The 26132-nt window shown below is 37.0% G+C and overlaps 1 protein-coding gene across 1 annotated transcript in view; it reads left to right on the forward strand.

Moving 5' to 3' along the window:
• Positions 1–690: 690 nt before the first annotated feature.
• The window catches only part of ERICH3 (glutamate rich 3), a 99622-nt gene continuing 74180 nt past the window's right edge, over positions 691–26132 (forward strand). The window contains exons 1-3 of the mRNA XM_023533926.1: positions 691–970; positions 22737–22830; positions 25595–25720. Coding sequence (XP_023389694.1) covers positions 948–970; positions 22737–22830; positions 25595–25720 — 243 coding nt within the window. The 5' untranslated portion in view covers positions 691–947. The remainder of the gene's footprint in view (positions 971–22736; positions 22831–25594; positions 25721–26132) is intronic.

A 26132-nucleotide genomic window follows, 5' to 3' on the forward strand; every position in this document is an offset into this window, starting at 1 on the left:
GCAAAAAACCTGACAAAGCAAGAACAGGACTAAGAGTAGGTCATCTGAATCCAGTGTTTTAAACTTCCTCCACATGGAGGCCCTCTCATTTAAATTCAAGGTTCTTCATCTAAGCCTTGCATTCTACCTTCTGGATTCAAATGCAAGTATGATTCCAGCACGCTTTACTGAATAACTACATCTTTCCTACCTTCTGAATATTAGAACTGTCAGCCCCGCCTGCTGGGAGTAGGAACATCAGCTAGGAGCAAGGACAGGCATTTGCCAAGGAGGAAACGAACTGATTGCAATGCCCTGCAGATGTAGAAACAAAATCAAAATCTAAAGCAGATTGAGAGACTTCTTTCTTTCCCTTGAACTTGCAATCTAGGTTCTGATTTACAACTGGGAACCAATGCATCACACTGTAGCTGCTCCTCGCCCTTATTACTTTACCCTTAGCCATCATCCAGCTCTTCCCTTTCCCAGGGCCTACCAGAAAGCACACTAGCCTAAACAGGTGTGTGTGTGTGTGTGTGTGTGTGTGTGTGTGTGTGTGTGTGTGTGTGTTCCGATTACAGGTTCTGGGGAACCCGCCCCGGAGTAACAGAGCAAGAGCCTGGGTCTCCTCCCATATCGGGCCCAGAAAAAGGGTTGGAAGCTGAGCTTTACTTCCAGCTTCCCCAGGCTCCTTTCCAGCAGCGCCTCGGCTTCTCTGGAACCTCCGCGCTTGCCTTCTCTCCACCCTTAGCAACCGAGAGGCTGTGGATACCGCCAGCGGGTGGGGGCCGGGGAGGCTGCGGTAGCCTGGGCTCAGGGGAGGCAGCAGCTCAGCCCAGGTGCCTCGCACACCGGCGACCGCAGTGCGGAGCCACCCGCGAGCGCGACTGTCGCGGCTCCAGCGTGCACGGGTCCCCACGCACCCACTCTCCGCACCTGCCGCGGGGTCCAAAAGGGATCTTGAAAAAATGAGCCATTCTCACCCCGCTGGGTAAGTGACAACTGGAGCTTGTCCACGCCGCGGCAGGTGGCGGCTTCAGCCGGCAGCCCCTCCTCCCCACTCCTGCTGAGGAGAGAAGGGGAGAGAGCAGGAGCGAGGTGGGGGATGGGCCGAAGAGTAAAATAATACGGATTCTGGGTTGCGGCGAGAATGGCAGAAATCCCAGGCTTCGTATCTCCTCCCTCCCCTTCTTCACTCCTTTCACCGACGTTCACCCCTTTTGAAATTTTCACTCTGTAAAGATTAAAAAATGGATGTGAGAAACGCATACATTAAGCAAGGACGTTAGCTGGGATGAAGAGGATCCTGTGGCGTGTAACATATGTGTTTATATGCAAAAGTAGAGGTTACAAAAATATGCATTTGTTTCGAGACTCGGGACTGAGAGAAATTCTCGCTGTGGCGTCTTGCATTCAAACCAGGTGTGAGCTGACTTGAAGAAGGTTGCATTGTGACGGGTGCCCCTTATTTCTGGATTTTTATCTGCCCAATCTCAAAAGGAACATAGGGGGCCTTTAATGGTATTTTGACCAAGGAGGTGGTATGACACAGGAAAGGAACAAGAGACAGGAGTTGTGTGCCTGTATGTTTACAGATGATCTCCCCTTGCTTTGAGCAGCGTGACTCCTTGGGAGATATATTTTGGCAATTATTCAATCTATTTTAGAAAGTTAATACAGTCATTATTGACTGTTGCCAAAAAAAAAAAATGGTCTTGGTCCTTTTATTAGAAGGGTGGATATCCAATTTCCATCTGAATTAAACAATATAATGCATATTAGGTATTTTTTTTTATTAGGATACATCTAGTAAGTAGATAATATCCTAGTTGATCTTGCAATTAATTTGAAGACGTTTTCCTTTTTAATTGAAGTTATTGCACATTTTCGAGAGCAGCAAATTACCAGAGGACAACATATTTAAGATCACTGGAGTTTATGACGTCTGAAATACCACATTAGTCGTTGTGCTTCAGATTTATAGTTAAACTTAAAGATTTTATTTTTTAATGAATTCTGTGAGTGCGATGACATAAACAAAAATGTTCGAAAAAAACTAAAAGCATGTAAGGTGCCGTGCTGGAAGTCAGTTTCAGAACTTTTTGGAAAATGATATAGCTGTGACTAAACAAGCTTCTTATTTTATCTCAAACTGAATTTAGTTTAGGTACTTCAATGCTTTGATGCTGAACTCCTGTGCAGTTTTAGTTAGCCATGGGTCATGTGGGATGTAAATGGCACTATTTTTTTTTGCAGCTGCTGTTTGCAGGGTGTCCACATTCAGGAAAATGAATGTGTCAGTCATGGTTGTCTTCCTATGTTTTTCAAGTTTTTGGCTAAGTTAGAATCTGATTAGACCATTTAATCATCTATTTTAAAATGTGGAAAACCCTGTAGCTGCGTATTAAATGGTGTATGGTTAAGATATCAGAAACTGAAGTGAAATTTTTCTGAAGCTTCATTAGTTCCAAGCACATAAAAAAAAGGAAAATTTGTCACCTAGTGAAAGAGTGCACATCATGGTATACTCTTCAAGAAAGATATTAGGATGGCAACAATAATTTTGCACTGAAATTGGAAGCTCCGGGAGAGTAGGTACCATATCTCATTAATCTTTGTGCCTTTACCTAGGACAGATGTCCTGCGTAAAGTAAAGCTCAACAAATGTTTGTTGCATGAATGGTACTGTCTCACGTTGCATCCGGTCTAGAGGTGGATGTGCTCACATATGAAAACTACATTAGAGCTAAACATTTATCAAGTGCTTGCCATGTATCAGGCTTTAGTCTAATGTTTTACATGACATACTTCATTTAATCTCATCACTCTCTCCATGAGACAGGTTCTAGTCACCCTTATTTTCACAGATAAGAACACTGAGGACAGAGAAGTTTCTAAAGATCTCACAGGAATGAGGGATCAGGACTGGAATGCGAAGCCAGGCATGCCTGTCCAGCTTCAGAGCCAGTGGGCTTAACCATTATACTGCGTTGACTCTCATGTGTAATTTTTGATAACTGAGATTTGTGGGAGCCCTTAGTTTATCAAAATTCTTATCCAGATCAGACCAACATCTGATGAGTAATAAATAGCTGCACATAAATATCTACTATTTTAATATATTATTAGAAAATAATTGTGTAATAGTGTGAATTTGTATATATTCTTTTGTTTTTAGTTCATAAAAAATAAAAATAATAAACACAACAACTTTAAATGCCTTAAAATTTACCCAAGAACAAAATTATTCAAATTGCTAAAGTTTTCCCTCAATATAAGTAGAATTATTTTTCTTGCCTGTGCTACCATTTGGAAATAATAAAAGTTTCAGTAGCAAATAAAAGGTTTCATTAAAGCTCAGAAAGCTTTTCCATCATTACTGAAGCCGTTTGTACTTATTACATTTGAAGGATAAAGTAGTAATAAAATGCAGTTGTACAATAAAACAGTAATTTTAAATCCCTAAAATTCCACCAATCAATAAGTGATGCCCTGATGCTTTCTCTTGGGCTTCCTTTCGGATTCTACTGCTTACTTAATTACATCATGAAACACTGAACGTAAAAATTGCAAAGGGCCTGTTCTTTCTTTGTTCAGCTAGACTTTGGAGTAAATAAAAATAGTCTTAAAAACTTCTGCCATAGGTTATAAAAGAGACTTTGAACCCGAGCTGCATTGTAATTTTAGGGAAGGCAAATATAAAATATCATTTCTTGTATCACCTTCTCTAATAAAATTGTTTTAGAGTGGAGAATTTCAACTGGTAGTCCCAATAGTTTGCTAAATCTCACCCTGAGTTGCTATTTGTTTTTCTATGCATTTGTGGGTTGTGCACTAGTCCTGGAGATGGAATGAGCTTTTATACCCCTCAGCCATTCATGACAACAAAATGATATGGCTTTCCTGGCTCCTTCAGAGGATCATCTTTGAATCCTTGGCTCTAAGTAGAGATAGTCACACTCGTCTGTAAATTTGCTTTGAGGAAGTGGAATAATGGGGAACATCATAGTTTATGACAAAATAAAAACGCACCTTTTCCTCAACTTGAAATCCCAAATGATATGAGTATGATTTATATATGAAAAAGAAAAACAGATAAGGAGAGAGGATAAATAGTTGAATTACATTCAGAGTAGAACTCTTGGCACTACAAATAAAAATAATGAATGGACATACATTTATGCTTTCAATTAAACTATTTAAGATAAATGTACTTATATGCAGTTACCTCATTAACTTAATTTTTGTTTAAATGATCAACTGATGCTCCTGATTGCATTGACTAAGACCTGCACAGAGCCCTCAAAGGAAAATTAATTGAGTGTGTACTGCATTTCAGTTTTTGTTTAGTTCCTTGCTTTGGCTTACCTCTACGGTTCTCAAACTTGAGCACACGAAGAATTACTGAATAGTGTGGTATATACAAAACATATATATTGTATTTCATGAGTTAAATGAATGATTTTTAAGGATATTTTTGACCATGTCGTTTGTTTTCATCTTGTGCATACTAAAAAAGTCAATCCAAATGTAAGATAAGACTCCTTTATACCCCTGGTTTCCAGCTGAACAGAAGCCGCTTGGTTTTTTCACTAGCCAGAAGCGCTAAATCTCTCTCGTTTTGCAAGAGTTCCAATTAGGAAACACAGTCTTCACTGACAACAGCATTGCTGCAGATTGTTGTATCAGAAAACATATTTAAGTTAAAGTAATTCACCTGAGAGCTTGCTTTTCCAGATACATGTTTTTCTGGAGAAAAAAAGAAAAAGATGTGGCAAGTTTAGTAGACGCAGCTTGAAAAATCACGCTTTACTGAAAGTCTGTTAGTATTAAGATGAAAAGTTTCTTGAGAGTTGTCAAATCATTGCTTTTATAGTGAAACAAGAACATGCAAGAAACACAAATATACAAGACATACTTAAAAGGGAAGAACATGTCAAAGTATAGACGTATGAATCTGGACCCCTTAAATTGTTTTCGTGCAGGTCTCCTCTCTCACTCTCATGGTTAACTCTTTTTGGTCTCTGGGGAGATTACTGGAAGGTGCAATTATTTTTCTTCCCTGTGGTCTGGGGACTCTTATTGGAGAGGTTCCTTATCCTTTATTCAACCATCCCAACTATCTACACGAATATGGTAGGATCCAGAAGGTATCTGTTTCCCTTTTTGATGGGTCACCAATGAACCTTTTCTGTTTGCCAGATCAGATCATTCGAAATTTAAGTGAAGCAGCTTGGTTTTCTTTGTACCAAGAAACAAGCACTTTGTTTCTTCTATCTAAATCTATGTTATATTCTTAAATAGGTCACTTTTCTGGTTATACCTATGTTACAGGCTGAACTGTGCCCCCGACTTCATATGTTGAAGCCCTAACTTCTTCTAGTACTTCAGATGCGACTGTATTTGGAGGTCTTTAAAGAGGTAATTAAGGTTAAATGAGGTCCATAGGATGAGCCCTAATGTAGCATGACTGGTGTCCTTAAAAGAAGAAGTTAGAACATCCACATGTACATACAGAGAGAAGACCATTGTGAAGATATAGGGAGAAGATGGCTATTTATAAGCCAAAGAGAGACTTCTGCAACAGATTCTTACCTCATGGCTCTCAGAAGAAACCAATCCTGCTGACACCTTGACTTTGGACTCACAGCCTCCAGAACTGTGAGAATAAATTTCTGTTGTTTAAGCCACCCAGTCTGTAATATTTCATTATGGCAGTTCTAGCACAACCTGTTGGCAACTGCTGATGCTCTTTATTTCTTGGTTCTGTAAAGGCTGAAGATGGTCTTCATGAAAAATGCATAATCATTGAAAATAAGTGATTTAGGAATTTGAGGATCATGGGGAGTAGAAATTGGAAGCCAAAAGTTCAAAAGGGAGATAAAAATCGAAGCAAACAGTGAATATGATTAAAGGACTAGTGAAGAGAAGTAATTAAGGTAATAAGTCAATGATCTCTACTGGTTAAGAATTCAACTTTTCTCTTGTTAAGTCTGATTAGTAATCGAATTACTCCTTACCTCTCAGTGTCTGATGCTAGTTGGAATAGAAAATTGAATGTTTTAAGCTGGTAATCCATTTTTCTGTGACTGTTATTATTTTCTTATAATAGTAATAAATACTTATAAATTAACGAGAATTCTTAGGGCAAAATATTGAAGCAAGGGAAGAACAGCAGGGAACTAAACAGACAATATAAATTGCACATAGTAGTTATGAAACAGCATTAAAAACTGAGGATTTTAAATTGAATTGAATCATATTGTTTTATAGTAGCAGTTAATTTGGCATTCTCTATATGCCATGAATTTTAATATTTTATACTTGTGAATATTACATGGCTTTCATACATAAGAAGTTGTTTGTCTTCATAGCTTGCTCTAAGATATTTACAATAATATTGTTTCTGTTGTTTAGATTCCAATAAAAATAATCTGCTATAAATTAGAACAATAAATTTAGAAGGGATCTCAAATCTCTGAGTACTAGGGATACAAGTGGTTTTTTATTTTTCTCCTTGTACTTATCTGTATTTTGAAAATTTTCTACTTTGAGCAGAAACGTACGAAGAGGAAATTAAAATTGCTTGCAGTTCTACCATCAATAAATAATCGTGGCTGGCATTTTTGTCATTTTCTTTCTTCTCCATTTTCCTATGGATCATTCCTATTTCTAAAGCTATACTGATGAAGCGACATTGTTTGTAAAGCTGTTTCTAAGGCTGCACTGTTTTTAAAGGTACACCACGAGGTACCATGTAGGCACTTAACTCTTAGCATTCCAGTCGTCTTCATGTTTCCGTAATAAACTGCAAACCCTTTGAGAGTGGAGACTACACCTCTTCATAGTTTGCTACTCCATGTGTCTCCAAGAAAATGCTCAGAACTTAGCTCAGTAATAGCTGATATATGTCCGCTATCTTAGTGATCATTTATGATGAGTCCCAAGTATATATTGACTCATCTATTCAATTAATATTTACTGAGTACCTATGAAGTGCTAGCCTCTAAGCTAACATATTAAACACTTACTCTCTTCCAGAAATTCATTTGAATTCTTGAAAGAACAATGAGTATTTAAAAAAGGTTTTCAAAGTCATTGAACTTCGAGTTTTGCTATCCTTGGGTAGCGGGGTGATTGTATTCTTTAGGAATACGTTCAAGTGCAAGTAACAGAGAACCAAACAAATAGTGGCTTAAATCATAACAATATTTATTATTTATTTCACAGGTAGTGTTTAGTCTATTTTTTTTTTTTTTTGGTCATAATTTTGCCATATTTCACCACTGTTAAATTCCTTCTTTCCTACAAATTAAATTCCTTCTTTCCTCTCAAACTTGAAACTTAGAGTGACTCAGGCTGTAGGAAGTGAGCTTAGAGAGTGAATGAGACTGACCTCAGGCTACTTAGTCTGTGAAAAGGGTTATTGAGGTTCCAGTCTTTGGTGAGGAGACTGGTTCAGGGAAGAACAAAAGGAAAGTCTGAAGTTTCAGAGCTAAATGCAAGATCATGGAGCAGGAACCAGATCCCAAAGTCCTATGACAGGGAATAGGGGAGCTCAAGCAAGGAAGCTGGGAGACAGGGCCCCAGGAAATTTAGAAACTTTGGTGAGAAGTGTGGACAGAAAGCATTTCAAAGGGGACATGAACAGGGGTTTGAAGTGCCTGAAGGATTGGAACTGTCTGAAAATGGTTTCTCTTTCCTTTTTTTCTTCTAAATAAAAAGGAATGAAATTCCAAAAGGAAAATCAATGTTCCATAAAAAATTTATGAGATGAGCATGGTATAGTGGAAAGAGAAATGTTTTTGGAGTCAAAAAGACAAGTTTGAATCTCAGTCACGCCTTATGTGAACTTAGGAAAGTTAATGTCTCTGTGCCTCACTTTCTTCTTTCAAAAACGTGGTAATAAATACTTTCCTTGCAGGAATATTGGCGCATGTTAGAAACTCGCTGAGTGGCAGATATTGTGTATTTATTTTGATCTTTGTGCAAAGAATATGTTGCTAGTCTCTTTTTTTCCCCAGTTTTTTTCCCAGTTTTTCCCCCAGTTTTGTTTTTTCAGCTTTCTTGAGATATGATTGACAAATAACACTGTGTAATTTTAAGATGTACAACGTGAAGATTTTATGTGTATAATTTATAAAATGATTACTACAATAAGGTTAATTAACATATTCTTAAATCTTTAAGATTTAATTCTTAAAGTACATCAGCCAAAAATACATACAATATACAGCTCAAAATAAGCAGAGATATCTTAAATTAATTGAGAGGAAAGATGAGAAAGTGTTTCCAGACCATAAATCACTTTCTCATTCAATTAAACTAATTTATTTTAAGTAGTAACCTGTTTTTAAAATGCATGTATTTTTACAAAGAAAATTAACACTGACCCACCTTATCCACAATCCAAAAATGAGGTTGCCCTTTTTAAGAAACCATGATCTGGATAACTGAGAATTCTAATAAAAATGAAACAATGAACCATAGCCTTTGTACATCTGCACCATACTTATTCTTCTTATGTAATCTGAGAATTCAGGACAAACTCAGGAAGCTGCATCATTACTTTGACACTAACAAAGGGGGAAAGAACGGGGAAAAAAATAAGGGGAACTTTTTTTTAAAAGGGTGAACAATTAAAAATTAAGCAAACCCCTTAAACCTTGAACAGATGTCTTTATTATATTAAATCTCACTACTGCATATAAAAATTACATTTCGGGGGAATGAAAAGATTTTTAAAGAGGTTGATTTTTTACCCTTTCTCACTCAATGCACACAGTAATTTTATTGGTGTAGATTTTTTTTTAACTTAAGTGGGCTCTTTGTATCTATAAGAGACTGTATTCTGAGCTCAATTATAAATAGTGATCAGATTTCTAAGCCAAGACTCACCAAAGCCTATTTGACATACAATGCGTAACTGACTTAATTGACAATTTAATGATACTATAGAACTAAATTCCTTTTTGTTGCACTAATTCTATGGTAAATAATGAACAAGTTACAACCTGAGTACCAGGAATTTGTGATCGCTCTCTTTGAGACATTTCACATATGAAGTTCCCACTTCTTAGCATGAGAGTGGACGGTACCTCTGCCCCCGTTGTCAGCTATCCATATCTTCCTCCTTCAACACTTGGTTTGTCATTCAGGACCCAGTTCACATGTCAGTTCTTCTGGGATACCCATCTGGTGTGGGCATAGTTCATTTATTTGTGAAATAGGACAAAAAAATTGACATATTGGATGTTTCGAAGATTAAATGAGGTCATGCATGCCAGGCGCAATAAAGCTGTTATGATTGTAGCACATCAGGCTGTGCTGCCATTATTTCCTCAGTTGGAATGTAGGTACTTTGAGGGCAGGGACCGCGCTTACACAGCTTTGTAACCTCATAACAGCAGAGGACCTCTTACCTAGTAAGCACTATTTGTTGCATGAAATAATTGTATTGATCTCCTGTCTGGCAGCAGGACATACTGATCACCCTCCTCTCAGTTTTATCTTTTGACCTTTGAAACAGTGTGTTCCCCCATGTTTCTGTGGGGCTCTGGAAGCGTGTGTGTGTGTGTGTGTGTGTGTGTGTGTGTGTGCGTGTGCGAGCGCATAAGCAGCAGCAGCAGCAGCAGCAGTAGCAGCAGCAGCAGTAGAAACAGGAGCTCCAGCTATGGCAGGAGGGGAATCTGGCAGAAGGATAGGGTAATTATAGGGACCATGTTGGTTTATCCCCGGGCCTTTGCATGTGATAGTCCCTTTTCCTAGAATAATCCTGATATAAGTTCCCTCATCTTTCCTCATATGATCTGGTTCTCATTAGATTTCCTTCTAATGACTTAGACTTTATTTCATTTCTGGTTTTTAAAATTATCTTCCTACTCTCAAGTCTCCTTGGTGTACCTCCTCATTATTCCCAAAGCGTGATGTGTTTACCTCTTTCAGAGCCCAGGCAAATACATATGTGGTTAATTTAAGAAAAAAAAAAATTGCTGACCATTGCAGCGACGACTGGTGCTGTGCACTGTACTAAGTGCTTTACTTACATTACGTTATTTAATCCATGACAGCAGCTCTATGGATAAGGCACTATAATCCCCTCTCTGCTTCCTCCCACCCTTTACAGATGAGGAAACTAAAGATTAAAGTGGGTAAAAAAATTGTTGAAACTTATAGAGTGAAAGCAGCAGCAGAAGACTTAACCTAGATCTTTCTGATTCCAGAGGGTGGGGGTAAGTGGACAACCCACAGGTAATATGGTCTCCAAAATGGTTAGAAACAGTACGACTTTCCTAAGAGAACCTGCTTTTGTGAAACCAAAGTAAACTTTGGTGGAATAAATGACAGATATTTGACTGAAATTCTTTAGTACAATTTTAACTTTTTTCCCTTATATGATAGTCAATACTACAGTTAGAAAGCGTGACCTATACAGCATAGTTTTTTGCCAAGTGCAGAATTGCCGGTGGGACCTACTCATTAGATATTTGATAATTGTTCATCGATGAGTCAGTCTCCTGCCTTGAGCTGTTTACCACAGTTCTCACTGACCCAGCAGAAGGGTTGAATATTAAATGTGAAGATAAAACTAGCTTCAAGAGCTATGGGCATCCAGGAACACATAAAATCAGAGTTCAAAATTCTTTTAATAAACTTGGATTTTGTTTAGAAGTAATTTGAAGAGATTTACCACAGAAAAATTCAGATTGGTTTATGAGAAGGGAAAAAAGAGGCTTCCTAATTGTAAATTGGCTGTGATATCAAGGAATGGCAATATTTGTACTACTTGGTGATATTTTGTATCTTGGCTTGGATTAGTGTGGTTAAAGCAAGTAGGATCCTTATGAACTAGAGAAGATGATTACTTCCATATTGGATTCCAGAAAATATTACCTTCTCCCTAGAGTCACCTCTTTGCTTTGGGTTTCTGATTCTTAATTCATAATAAGAGTTTGTGCCCATACTTAAGAGTCTGATCCTGTCAAAATAAAAATATCCCTGCAAGAAGGAATGCATTGCTGAGATTGACACAGAGATGTATTCCCCGAATCCTTCTAGGAAGGATGTGCTATATGTAGAAATGGTCTGTAGATCCTCCAGTAGTCAGCATCTTTAAGGTTGGCCTTAGCTCCAGAGTACCACCTTGTCCAAAGTCAAATCCTTCCTGGGCAGCACTCGGTGGTCAGTGAGAGTGGAGGGACATAAAGGCTTTGGCCATATTAGGTTGGCCAAGGCCATACTTGGTCTATGTGCAATTTGACTTCTCCCTCTGCTCAATCTTGATTCTCACCTTTTTCCTTTCACAGACATTGGTCCCTAACAAATATTTTGCACCTCAACTGCATTTCAGTATGGGTACTAAACAATTCTGACAATTGCTTTTATGGGAATAGCTGAATATGGAAAAGGAAGATAAGGAGGCAGGGGGAGGAGGAGAAATGAATGAGGCGGAGGAGGACAAAGAATCTGACAATGCCAGATGATTACTATGTATGGAAGGATTGTCACTTAGGAGTAAGAAAAGACACAGGAAAGGACGGTTGGGTATATGCAAGGCAGTATTCACCTACTTATTAATTTCAGCTCTGGTTATGAGAATATGTAAGTAGAATAACATGGAGGTTTTCAGATCCTCTCTAAAAAACTGCAATTTTCTAACTTGTTAATTCAAAATGAATATTGACAATTAGAGAATTTGAAAATCTCCTAAAGAAACAATATTTATTTGTCTGCTAAAAATAAGTTCCAGGTATTGTTCTGTGTAACTGGAATACTAGGCCCTACTGACTAGAACAAAGTTAATGCCGTCATGGAGATTATAATATAGAGAAAGACAATTTAGGAACCTGGTTTTCTAACTTCGAAAAGATAGTGCTCAGATTTATATGAGCCTCTTCCTAAGGGAATAATGATTAACCACTTTTTGACAAACAAATAGGGAGAAATAAATTTTAAGTGTTGCCTCCTCCTCTCTTTCTGCCAACAGAGAAAGTTAAATATGGAAAGAAAATTACTCACAGTGGAGGTCTTTAAGAAGTAATTAGTTTACTTGTGTCGTATTATTTCAGTTTGAGTTTAAGTTGATGATGGGATAGGAGGTATATACTCAATGATAACTTCCAAAATTTATTGAGCATTTACTATGTGCTAGGTAAATCATTAAGTGCTTTATACATATTGACTCATTTAATGCTCTAAATGATTTTCTAAAGTGGCACTATTATTATTTTCATTTTCAGGGGGACAATAAGTCACAGTGAAGTTAAGTACATTGCCCCTGGTTGCCAATCTACTAAATAATCTAGTTAAGATTCAAATTCAGGAAATCTTGAGTCAAATCTCTTGACTTGAGAGGTCAAACTCCTGACTAGCATACTCTGCATTCTCAAGACTCAGCAGGAGGATTTTGGTGTTAAAAGGAGAGTCAGAATGATTTATTCATGTCATTTCCCTGCTTAAAACCCTTCGCTGCTGTCATCAAAGCATACAATCCCAGAACCATTGGGCATACCATCTTACAGGTCATTCCTTTGATTTTAAAACAATTTTCCTTTTATTGAGCCAAAATATTCTCCCTGTACTTTCATTCATTGTGATGATCCTGTCTTCTTAGCATCTTTCATAGGTCAACCATTCATTAATCTCACTTTCTTCTTTCTTCAGGCTGAACTCTGTGGGCCCATTGACTGTAGCTGGTAGAATACCATTTGGTTTAGTAGTCCCTGATTTGAATCCTGGATCTGTCTTTAACTAGTTGTGAACTACAGCTCAGTTTACTCATCTATGAAGAGGGAGGATAATAACATTTTGCAGGGTTGTTTTGAGAATTAAAATATGTAGTTCAGATTATATGGCGTTTACCATGTGCCCCACAAAAATTTTAATAAATACTAGTAACAAAAATTATTGATTTCTAGAACTTTCTCTCCTATCACCTTTCCTCCAAACAGCCTCATTACCTTCCTTTATTTGGATATTATTTTTCTATAAACCCACCTTTTTTAAGTAGCCACAATTTTTTTTTCTTATGCAAAGATGTAAAATTCTTAATTCTCCAGAGAAAACCTTGGAGTCTCAAACCACATACTATAGGGAACTGGTCAACCTTTGTGCGTCCCAGGACTGCTGACTCCCCAAGCACTGCCTACCTATTGCCACATCTGTGAACATTGCAAAACTATCTTACCAGCAGTCAGCACAGTTGGAGACTAGTTTTGTTTTTACTAGTCACTTCAAATCATCATATTAAAGCTATAAATAAAATAGTATTATGATTCTCATCTGGCTGCATAGTTAGAATAAGCTGACAGAAATTATAAATCAATATTTAGCATAATTGCTGAGATCTAGTAGGTTTGGATGCAAATAAAAAATTAAGATGTAATTTAAAATTATTTATATGATATCAGCTAAGTCACTCTCTGTGGCAGGCAGCAGAGACTCATGGTCTAATTTTAGGTGACAAAGAGTTTTCTTTTAAAGGGTTGGTAAATAATTGACCCTTATGTCAGTTGTTCTTCTCTACTGGTCTTTATTCAAGTTTCCTCAAGAGGTGAGTTTTTGGGTTTTTTTTTCTGCTTTCATGGGAACTTTTCCTTCTAATGCAACTTTGTAGCACACTGCAAAGGCACTTAGGTGACAAAAACAGAACGACAAAACTAACATTGTCAGCATGATTATCCACACTGAACATTCTGCATTTTAAAAAAGCCAAAATATTTAAAGCATGCTTTAGAACTTTTGTTCTAGACTGTTTTCAGTTATTATACTGAAGGAGAGGAAAAGTTATGATCCTTACACATGAATTTTTTTTTAAAGGATATGTGTCGAGGAATTGGACCAACATATTTTGTTTCCATTAGCTGATTCGTTCATTCATTTAACAAGTATTGGCTGTGGGAATGGCTCCATGCTATACCTTGTACGAGGAACACAGGGAGGAATCTTATACAAATCTAAAGGTGAAAGAAATTCTGGTAGAAGGTAGTGAGACAAAGATCGTAGGAAATGATAGATACAGTTCAGCGGGAATTTCCGAGACATTGTTTTTGAGGCCTTTGATATGAGTTTACTGATAAACCATGCCTACTTTTAGAAACCCAGTTTTCTGAATATAAAATGAAGGAGTTGGCTAGAACTTCTATGATCATTTCCACCTATGAATTTCTATGATCTAATGATGTAGCAGTTCCAAGTAAATGCATTTCCAGACTGGTAAACTTAGATCATCAACTTGAGGAAGGAGTCACAGCATTTTACATCATGATGGTAATTATAAAGGGAAGATTTAATTCTTCAGGATCATCCTTGTTGAAGCGGGTAGAATTAGAATTTGACCTTAAGCCTTCTGGCTTCAAATTCCATTTTTTTTTTTTTTTTTTTTAGTTTCATCAAATTTACTTTGGGCAGGAGGTGTTTGATACAGATTTATTGGCCTTTAATTATGGAGAAATCATCGCACCTCTTAAGAGTTAAGATTCCTGGTCACATATTTCCTGAATTTTCTTTCTCATCAATAATAGGCAGTTTTTATTGACAGGAAGCTATTAATAGTTTAGTTTTTCTTTATTTTTCTGGTTATAAGTTCTGCTTTCAAATGTTTTATTTGGGGAAGTTTTAATTTAGATTTTATTAACTTCTTTGCTAAGAATCTTGCTGAGATTCAAAATCTTAAGCTTGGTTGAATGGCTTAAATGTGATGAGTTTCTTCATAGAGCTAGTATTCAGCGGATTCTTGCAAATCTTTTCTGATGGACAATGAGAAAGGCCTTAGGGTTGGGGGGCAGGGGGTGGCAGGGACAGAGCTCCATTCCTCATGAACTATAAGGTAAAGGCAATCAAGCCACAACATTCTGTGATTTGTTTAACTTGACTTCCCCATACAAATACTTGATATGTGAATGGCAGAAACATTTTGCCTGGCTGCCATTGCTAGAAGCCTGCCTTGGTAGTAGAGGTTTGATGTAGGCCCTCCTTGAATACTGTCAAACTCTACAAATTGCAGATTTAGTGACCTCTGAAATGTGAAACACCTCTCGATTAGGCTTTTCATCTTTAGTAATAAAACTGTGCTCATTCAACTAAGTCTCACTTAATTCTGTTAAGCATAAAATGATGTAATCAGTTTTTCCACATTGGTAGGTGAGATGAACTTTTTCATTTGTAGCAATGTAAAGAGATATCTTGCATAAAATTTCTTGATTGAAATGCCACTGAAAAATGTCAATGTGTTTGCCAGAGTTCTTATGTTCTTTTTGTTAGGGATAGAAAATAGTTGAACATGTATATGAGCCCCTTCGGTCAAATATTGTATACAAAAGATTAATTTTTGGATTAAAAGTATGTAAAGCATACCTCTGTAACTGACTAATATAATGAATCATCTTATGTGTCCCCTGTGATATATCTTGATATATAATACTTTTTAAATTTAGTCAGTAGTATACCGGTAAACTAGCTTCTCGGAAAGAAAAGAGAGCCTGATTTGTGGTGTTTGCCAACTTCTGAGATGTAAATACTTCCGTGATGGCCAATTTCAAGCTAACAATGGCTTGCAAAATTCCTGAAAATTTTAACAATTATCTCATGAGAGCCAGTATGAGCCAGCTCCAATGTAGCACTGTTAGTGCTTTTTAAATATAATTTCATATGCTTTCTAATTGTTTTATGCATAAAATCTTTCTCTTTAACCTCATTTTGAGTCTCTTAATGGTAGAGACTCTGACGTATTCTTGTATATGCCTTCTTTTTTTTATCTTTCCCAGATATGCTTATATACATACAGTAGTAACTATGCATGTAACCTATTTCATCAATATTAAGATGATTTCACATTTTAACATTACTAAAATAATTTGCAGCTTACAATCAATGGTTTGCCCTGGTATAATTGGCAAAATTTTCTTGGTGTTTGATTTAATAATTATTTGAATTTAATGAAATATGTTCAGTGCTGAATAAATGTTTGACTTGAATACAATTACATCGTACTATGGGCTAATCTGTATTTTCACATATTAGATTTACCTAAAGTAAGTTACCTCTATACTGTTATCCTTATGAAAAAAATGCAAATTGTTTGAAACATTCCTAGTGTACCTTTTGTTTATTTGTCTTAGTGCTCACATTTGGCACATCCAAATTAGATCAGCAAGGTAAGCTCCAACTTGTTTTGTATATCCTGGTGTGGTATCGAAAACTGTCTTCTTCCATCTAGGATGTGTCCTTTTGAAAAGTGGGGGTCACCGACATGATTGATCACTGGACAATATATGTTACAGCCCAATAGCTGTTACACTCAGTGTTCAATATTTCTGCTCCCTGTCATCTGACGTATAACAAAAACCTTGTGGTAGGCAGAATAATGACCCTTTAAGGATGTCTACGTTTTAATCCTCAGAACATGTGAATATGTTACTTTACATAGCAAGGAGGGATTAAGATTGCAGAGGGAAATTAATGTTGCTGAAAATGAGATTATCTGGGTGGACCCAAAGTGAACAGTCACAACTGTATCTACCTGGGAAAAGAGAGGCAAAGAACCAGAGCCAGTGAAATGGCATCGTGAGAAAGACTTGACTGACCATTGCTGGCTTTGGCAATGGAAGGGGGCCAGGAGCCATGGAATGTGAGCAGCCTCTAGAATGTGGAAAAGGAAAGAAAGAGTATTCTTCCTTTGGACCTCCAGAAGGAATGCAGCCCTACTGACATCTTGATTTTTAACTTGGTGAGACTCATTTGGACTTCTGTTCTCTAGAACTATAAAATAGTAAATTTGTGTTGTTTTCAGTACTGATGTGTTGTACTTTGGTACAGCAGCAATAGTAAACTAATATAAACTTTATTAATTCAGTTGTCTTAAGTCACAATTTGAGGTAAATAAAACTGGTTATGTCAAAAATTATTATTTTATTCTCTGAATAATTTTGCTAAGGAAGTTTGTAGTATAAAGCAGATTGCAGAAATATATGTTTAAGAAAGTAAGATTTAAAGATTCCAGTACATTGTTTTTATGCTAATGAAATGGCTAATTATAAATAGAATTTACGTATTTGTTACTTTTTGTCTAAAGCATCTTCATCTAAAATTTTTCTATCTCTATACTAGATGGAATTACATTTCTTTGTGAATATTTCATAGTTCATGGACATGGACAATAGACTAGTGGTTACCAGAGGATAGGGAGGAGGGAGGTAGATGGGGTAAAAGGGGTCAAATATGTGGTGACATTAAATAATTAAAAATAAATAAATAAATTTTAAAAAAGATAATTCATATTTTTCCATCATTATACTTAACATCCCATTCCTTACCTCAGCAAGCCCTTGTGAGTGGTGTTTCATTGTGATTTGGTATATATTATTAGGAACAAGTTTTAGGTTATATGATCTTTGGCAAGCGACTTGTTTTCCTCATCCACGAAATGGAGACAATTACATCTTCTGTGATGGACTGCATGTTTGTGTCTCTTCAGTGCTGCAATGAACATGTGGGTACAGGTATCTCTTTGATATTGTGATTTTATTTCCTTTGGAAATATATATATCCAGAAGTTGGATTGCTATATCATATGGGAATTCTAATATTTTTTTGAGAAGACTTCTTACTGTTTTCTATAGTGGTTATACCAATTTACATTCCCACCAACCATGCATAAAGGTTCCCTTTTCTCCACATCTATGTCAACATATATCTCTTGTCATTTTGATAATAGCCATCATACCAGGTGTGGGGTGATACCTCTTTGTGGTTTTGAGTTGTATTTCTCTGATAATTAGTGATGTTGAACGTCTTTTCATGTATCTTATGGCTGTTTGTATGTCTTCTTTGGAAAATATCTATTCAGATTTTCTGTGCATTTTTAAATTAGATTATTTGTATGGTTTGTTTATTTTTTGCTATTAAGTTATATGATTTTCTTATATATTTTATATTAACTCCTTTTCAAATATATGGTTTGCAAAGAAGCTTTTGGAGCTGATTCTAGTGATGGCCCTGGAAGAAAAAAGAGCTGGAGAGAAAGCTTCCTTTTTCTAAAAGAACATATAAATAATCATGTGCAAAATGCTGGTAGAAATATGAATGGTAAAGGCCATTCTGATGAGATCTCAGATAAAAATGAGGAAAATGTTGTTGGAAATTGGAGGAAAGGCAATTTTTATTACAAAGTAGCAAAGAATTTGGCTGAGTTGTATTCCTGTTCTAGTGTTTTGTGGAAGGTGAAACAACCGAGGAAGAGCGATGTTAAGTCACTTGCTCCCAGTAACAGATCCAGTAATGCTGGAGCCAGGATTGAACTGGAGCTGGAGTCTTAACCACTACACCCCTCACCCCCTGCAAGAGTAGACAGTATGGAGACAGGCAGTGAGAGAAGGTTGGGGATCAAGACTGCTGCAGGCCAGAAGAATTGCTCTATTGGTATGACCCACGATACCTTAATTTATTCAAGTTTTCCTAGAACTGGCTTACATTAAGCAATAACCTTGTTTGGGAGCTTTTCCATTTTAGGAAGGTAGAAGATCTGTAATAGTTAGATACTTCTCACATGCCAAGGACCTAAAGAAAACAAATGAGACTAGTATGTGAAAGTGCTTTGTAATGTGTATAATGGGCTAAGGATATTATACTCCTCAGCTTATGTCTCAGTGTCTGACATTGGGGCACTCAAACACTCAGTAACTATTTGTGTATGAATTGGCCTATAACACAGGAAGAAACCAAGCACACGCACAACACACATATACCACACACACACACACACACACACACACACACACACACACACACTATATGCACATGTATTCTTCCTCACTAAATTGGGAGCTCTCTAGTGCAGTGTCTGTGTCATCTTTGTGTCTCAGTGACTTATAGAATGCCCTAAAAACAGTCAGTAGTCAGTAAATGTTTGTCATTAATAATATTACAGTGCCTCCCCTTTTAGACTGGATTTTTATGGGTTAGATTCTCTCTTTGGGGGCAGATGAGGGATTGATAGGAATTACTGACTTTATTACTTCAGAGCCCTTTTTGGCAGAGTGGTAGGCCAGGATTCAAGGATTAAGTATTGAGAGGCTGCAGCTGGGAAGGCAGCACCCCCACTGACTCAGAGGCCACTGCTGTAATCCTCAGGCTCCAACTGGGATAAGAGGTGTGTATCGAGTGGGGGAAACAGGAACCATTGTAGAGACAGATTTGCTTCATTTCCTCCGGGACTGTTTTCCCCGGTGCATTGTGCCAGAAAGTGGATGTTCTTCACCCAGTGAACAGGGAGTGAGTAAATATAGTCTTGTCCATCACATAAAGAAGCCAATGAGTTAGACTGGCCTGGCCAGTTAGTTATGGGACTTGGTGTGAACAGCATGGCCTTTGAGTGATATGGTCACAGTGGCCTGGTGGGTGCCGTGACCAATGCAGTTGTTGATCTTATGGATGGGAGCAGGAGAGGATCATAGAAACGGGCAGTGTAACCAGGAAGTCCAACTCTGACAACAGATGCGGAGAGTGACTTACAAAGGGAATGGAGTGCCCAAGGCGAAACACAATCACAAGCTCAGGGCTAGGTGACCTTCTCTGGCCCAGGGTTATGCCCAATACAAGAAAGAAAAGAAAAGAGTAGAGGGTGGGAGGAAGAAAAAACAGTGACAGTGAATGGAGAGGACAAAAGCAGAAACATCAGAAATGCTCTACTAGTCTAAGTATGTGGCTGGGTCAGTAAAGCCCTTGTAACTGAGTAAATGCAAAGGGAGGCTATAAGCCCATACCAAGCCACATGAAGAGGAGCACAGCGGAAAGGATCAGACAGACCATGGTTGTGGCTGAGACACAGAAGCACTACCATCTGTGAAGGAGGCTTAATGGTCAGAACAAGCGTGACATTTATATAGATACAGTGGAAATGTTAGCATTGACCTCTGTTAGTCTGTTTGGGCTGCTAAAACAGAATACTATAGACTAGGTGGCTTAAACAATGGAAATTTGTTACTCACAATTCTGGTAAATTCAGGATTAAGATGCCAGCAGACTCAGTGTCTGGTGAGGGCCCACTTCCTGGTTCATAGATGGCCATTTGCTTGTTGAGTCCTCGCATGGTGGAGGGTATATTTTGTAAGGGCACAACCCCATTCATGAGAGCTTGACTCATGACCTAATCACCCCCGAAAAGTTCTCACCTCCTAATGCCATCACATTCGGGTTAGGATTTCAACATACAAATTTCAGGGGAAAACAAACATTCAGTTCAAAACAACCACTATTTTAAATCTATATATAATTTACTCTAGTACAATTTCTTGTTATCAAACAATTCATTAATCTAAAGTTTCACTTAAAAATAATTCAGGCATTGTCTGATAAAGAAATAATGACACCTGTGTAGATTCAACTGGTTATTATTCCTCAAGTTGTGTGATGGTAGTTATGGAAGGAGTTGCTTTACAAATGGCATCCCAACCAGAGACCCTCAATCATTCCTAAATAGGGAAAAGTGAGAAAACTGATGTGTGCAAAGGTTTCAACTTAACTGGATTCATTTGACCTTTAAGTAAGAGTGAAGGGACTTCATGCTCACATTCATTTCGTGGGAGCTTGAGACAGCAGAATTAAAATGAGATAGGTGCCAAAGCTGGCAAAGCACTGTTATTGGGATGTAAATATTTAAAAAGCTACGAAGTTTGATTAAAAGAAAGGCATGTTTTATCAGTCAATAAGGAAATTGAGGGCCATGTTACCCCAACTTTTTGATCCTACTTCATTTTAACAGGGTTTTAGCACTCACAGCTATTCCAGAACCATTGATAATAAAAAAGTCTTGAACCTGAAAAACAGACAAAAGACTATATATGATATCAGTTTAATGATTTATCTAGGAATCTGTGAACTGTGGAATCATGATTGTTAGGACTGAGAGACACCTGCTCACCTTTCTGAAATGAGTTGCTGAAAAGATATTCTGAGATTCAGAAAGGGTAAGGGATACAACGTTGACCTTTTGGAGACAGGAAACCTTTGATGAACTGTAGGACACCGAGACAGTTCATTTAAAAGATGGTTTCAAAGCATTCTCGGGGCTGGTTTTGTATGTGCATTACTGAAGCCCTTGGGCTGTCTTTTTACATAAACCTGGCAAAATAATGGTTTCTGCACTTGTTCATATGTTTGCAACCCTCACGTGGCACCTTGGCTTCTGGACTTTATAACTGCTTTTCAGTCCATTTTGTGAACAAAATTAAAATTTCCTTACCATTTGACAGTGTGAAACTTTCCTGTGCTGGCATTAAAGAGAAAAGGGATAGGAAAAGGCCACAATACCACCTCCATGTAATTACGGCAGTGCAAACAACTAAATAAAATGGTTGCTAATGACATTTACTCGAGTCTCTATATGAGTCCCTGTTCTAGTCTTGGAATAAGTTAAGGATCAGCTGCTTATAAAATGTACAGATAGTAAATCTTTGTTACAGGTGACAGTTTGCATTTTTTGAAAGACAGCTATATGTTAGGGCTGTTCTTAGGCTTATGTGCTCTCTTTCTCTGCCTCTCCATCTTTCTGTCTCTGTCTCTCTATACGCTCATGTTTACATATGTATATATATGAATACACATACATGCATACCTGTAGACATACATGTGTATGTATATACATGTGTATATGCTTTATAAGGTAATAATATTTAATAAAGTACAGGTTAAAACTTAGAAAAAATAGCTTCAAACTTTGGTTTAAAGACTTAGATTGATCATCTACCAAGGTATAGAATATAATCAAAGAACCAGTTTGTCCTCTTTTAACTCTTGAAATAAAAGACCCTAAAAATAAAAAGTAATCAATGATTTTTCTGGGGAATTCTGGATGTAGAATTAATCAAATTGTCTGTACATATATGAGGAAGTTAAGACTTCTAAACTGCTGAGCTTAAACTTAGTTAGAAATTTATACCAGAAAGAATGAGTCCCAAACAAAATTGTGCCTTTATTTATTGAACACATTATTATTTAGGTACACAATAAATAACATCAATAAGGATAACAAGAATAATGCACCATCCTGGCCTTCAAATCTAGCAGAGGAGACTAATTAATAAACAATAATATATTATGTGTCATATAATATATCTCAAGGTTATAGGAGAGTGGAATGGAAGGTAACGCAGCACACCCAGTGTGTATCAGGCAATGTTTCCTGGGAGAAGATATGCTTGTGCATCATGGGTATTAGCCATCAGCTAACCCTCACGTGGCACGTGAGGTGAAGGAAAGGCTTTCCCAGTGGAGGGACTGTGCATTGTGTCCAGAAGACATAAAATAATATGTTAAGGAAGTACAGGTAAGTTTGAGTTACTAGAATTTAGGGTGTAACAGGAGGCTGAAGAGTCCTCTGACAGAGCCCAAATTTCCATCGGACTTCCTCTGTGAAGGCATTACTGATGCCTTCACATCAGTAATGTTGGTGTTCTCGTTCTCTGTGTCCCTATGACTTCTTGCATAATTCTATTGTTGGATTTTTCATACCCAATTTAATTGTTCATATCTGATTTTCGCACTTGTCTTCAGGATAAACAACATTAAGACTACCTCCCCGTTCTTATAAAACATAGAAAATAGTAGGTACTCAACAGTACTTGTTTATTAAACAAATACATGAATGACTGGCTGGCTAGATGAACGAGATTATACACAGTTTGGGGATCAGAAAGTCAAGAATGCCTTGGTTCTCAAGCAACACTTCATAAAACCTTAATGGTTTCATTTTTCTGTTTCAGATTACTTGCAGCATATAATAGTCTCACCGATAAACACCTGGCTGGATATTTTAACAATACAAGGATAAAGCGACATCTCTTAAGATCAGGGCTGGTAAGATTCGGTTTACTTTCTACCTGCTCTCTTGTTTCATTAAGTCCAATAATTCCTTCTTTTTTCTAGTTTTCTCTTTGAGCTAATCAGTGATATACCAGGTCCAGCCCCAACCCCATTGTAGAAAAATTATTTCCTTTCCAAAGCTCTAATTTATCTTTTTGAGGCTGTTTCAAAAGATAGGAAGAGAGGTCACAAAGACTGCTCAGGCAACTTACAAATTATTGAGGAAAAACCCTGAGTTTCCAACAGCATATTTCATTTGTTTGTCTGTTCATTCATTTATTCAACATATTTATTAAGCACATTGTATGAGCTAAGAAAGGTTAGGGAAGACAATAAGAAGACTTTATTGTCTTTAGGAAAAAAATATTGTTTTTAATAGTCACAGAATATGGTGTAGAAGACATGACCATTTCAAAATTTCTCTTTGAATTTATAAAAATATTTCTATTTCCTGGGATGGTTTATTGATACATTATGTCTTTTGCTAGTTTTAAAACTATCATTTCCATAAAATTTCCATTCCTCTAAATGTATTCAATGTGAAAACCTTTTTAAAGTACTGTAGCTTTCCACTGGGAGAAGTGGGCATGGTTAGAGAAAGTGTGACTAATAATTTCAACTGTTTACCTTCTTCAAACAGCAGTTTTCCTAACTATTGTTGCCATGGTGTTGAAAGGATATGCAGTACGTTTCTAATTGTTGTTTATGAGCTTGGCAATCTCGCTGGTTAGATCTCGGAGAGCTTGCTTTTTGTCTCCTGGGGCTTTGTTATCAGACAGACCTGGCTGAAACTTGGCTCTGCCATTTACAAGACACAGACTCTTGGAAAAAATCACTTCCTTAACTTTCTCAGCTCCAACTTCCTCAGTTGTAAAATGCAGATAATGATACCCAGCCCTCAGGATTATTGTGGCAATTAGAGACGTGTAATAAGTGGTGGTTGTGATTATTGTGGTTACTATTAGCATTACTTCTGTGGATAACAATCTGTGAGCTGCACCTACAAGTGGGAAGGACTTAGTATTTACTTATCAACATCATTAACAAGCACTTACTTGAACATTGCTTATGTGCATGACAACTCAAATAAGGAAGTTACAGCTCTTTCAGATATAGTCCCTGAATCAGCGGTGTTCATCATTACCTGGGAACTTGTCAGAATATGCAAATTTAGAGCCTGACCCTAGACTTATTGAGTCAGAAGCTGTGGAGTGAAGCCAATCAATCTGCTTTTCAACTTGCCTTCCACATGATTTTGATGCAGGCTCAAGTTTAAGAATTTTTGCCTTAAAGGAGCTTCCAGTCTAGTTGGGGAAATCAGACAACTCCCAGATGAGAGATTACAATGACACATGTCAACTGAAGGAGTGGTAGTGCAGGATGTTCTCAACATTTTTCCCCGTTGGACACACATGACATAATATCCTATGGACAATGCATTTCAAAGACTATAACTAAATTGTAATTCTAAGCACACTTTCTATAACCACACCCCTTTCTTCCATTGGAAAATGTATTAATAAAAAAAGATTATCAATACCCAATCACTTATAGCACAATTTAGTTAATCCCAGCAGTCCAATATGTTGCAATAACAGTGTTAAAAAACTACAGTTATCAAAATTAAGAAATATGTGGGCTCGGATTAGACCTGAAAAGTAGAGCAGGCTTAGTTAAGTGGGAAAGAAGAAGATGGACAATCCAGGAAGGATAATGCCCTCTGTACAGAAGATATAGAAAAATGCAAAAAAAAAAAAAAAAAAAATGTCTGTAGGAAAGGTTAAAGGAAAACAAGTACAGTTGACTCTTGAACAACACAGGTTTGAATGGTATGGGTCCACTTATATGTGGATTTTTGTCAGTAAACACTTGTACTGTTCTCAACCCATAATTAAGAGTCCATAAATACAGAGGGCCAACTGTATGAGTTATCTATGTTATTTGATATAGGGGACTTGAACATTCACAGATTTGGGTATCAGCAGGGGTCCTGGAACCAGTCCCTTGCATATACCAAAGGACAAGTAAGTTTTTAGAGAGTTATATGCATTTTCGACTGCGTGGGGTGGGCATCCCTAACCCCACATTGTTCAAGGGTCAACTGTAAATGAAAAACAGAAACCACCACTCCTTACAATGATGCCAATTGAAACTAATCTGGAATACTTTATATATGTAGTGCTGGTATAATCTGAAAAAAAATCTGAATCACAACAAATTAAATTACATTCTGGGCTGGTGAGTGGAAGAAGAAAAAGCAATGTGAAAACAAAGTAATGAAGCCGATTATTTTTAAAACAAACTGATGAGAGCCTCTGTAACTTACATGTTTTGCCCTTCAAAGTATTTCCTGTGAGATCATCAGTCCTGAGATCACTGCTCCTATTCATTGTTTCAAGATAGCACCCCATCTCTTCTTCCCAAATGTGTGGGTGGTGGGGGGAAGAAAAAAAAATGAAAAGAACACCTGGGTTCCATCAAGGGAAAATTGCTACTGTAATAAAAACCTTGTTTTAAACACCAAGTGTACCCCCTGTGTGTGTTTTCACAGTGATGGGTATATAAGACTGCCTTTCTCTTTCTTTGCCTTATGAAATATTTATTAAAAGTGGAAGTTTATCAATCTTATTATTGTACTCCTTTAGGCTTAGGAGACACTGCTAATTCTCTCTTTCTGTCTGCCTGTCTTAATCTTTTGGTAGCTAACCATACATTTTCTGCTTTGTATTTCTCTGTATGTTTTATTTTTTCACGACAGATCACAAGAAGTGGAAGAATACTTTCTGAAAAAGAATACAAACTAAATATCATGAAGAGGGATCACCAAAAATATATCCGGGAGTGCTTAGCCCAGGCTATTTTCCATAAGGTTCTCGATATGGAGGTAGAAGTATTTACTATTTTCTTTATAACTGATATGTTCTAATATGATAATTAATAAAACTTCTGTATCCAAAAGCAGGGAGATTCTTCCTGTATTTCATTAAAAAGGAATGGAAGGTGACCTGAGAAGTGCTCTATATTTCTCTAGGTAACAAGGAACCAACAGACTATAAAGTAAGCTTCTCTCCATTTCAGTTAGAGAAAAATATGGACATCATTATATATTTTGTGATATTTAATTTAACAAATGTAGATTTTTAATTCATAATGGCTACTCTAAAACATACCAGCCCTCACCATCTGTACCTCAATTTCCATTTGCTAAAAAAAAAAAGTGACATCTGTTTAAATATCAGTAATTCCACTGCCATGAATTATTTCAGATTTGTTATTCATTTAAGGCTCTGAAGCTC

The sequence above is a fragment of the Pteropus vampyrus genome, unplaced genomic scaffold (assembly GCF_000151845.1).
Source record: "Pteropus vampyrus isolate Shadow unplaced genomic scaffold, Pvam_2.0 Scaffold115, whole genome shotgun sequence".
Lineage (NCBI taxonomy): Eukaryota > Metazoa > Chordata > Mammalia > Chiroptera > Pteropodidae > Pteropus > Pteropus vampyrus.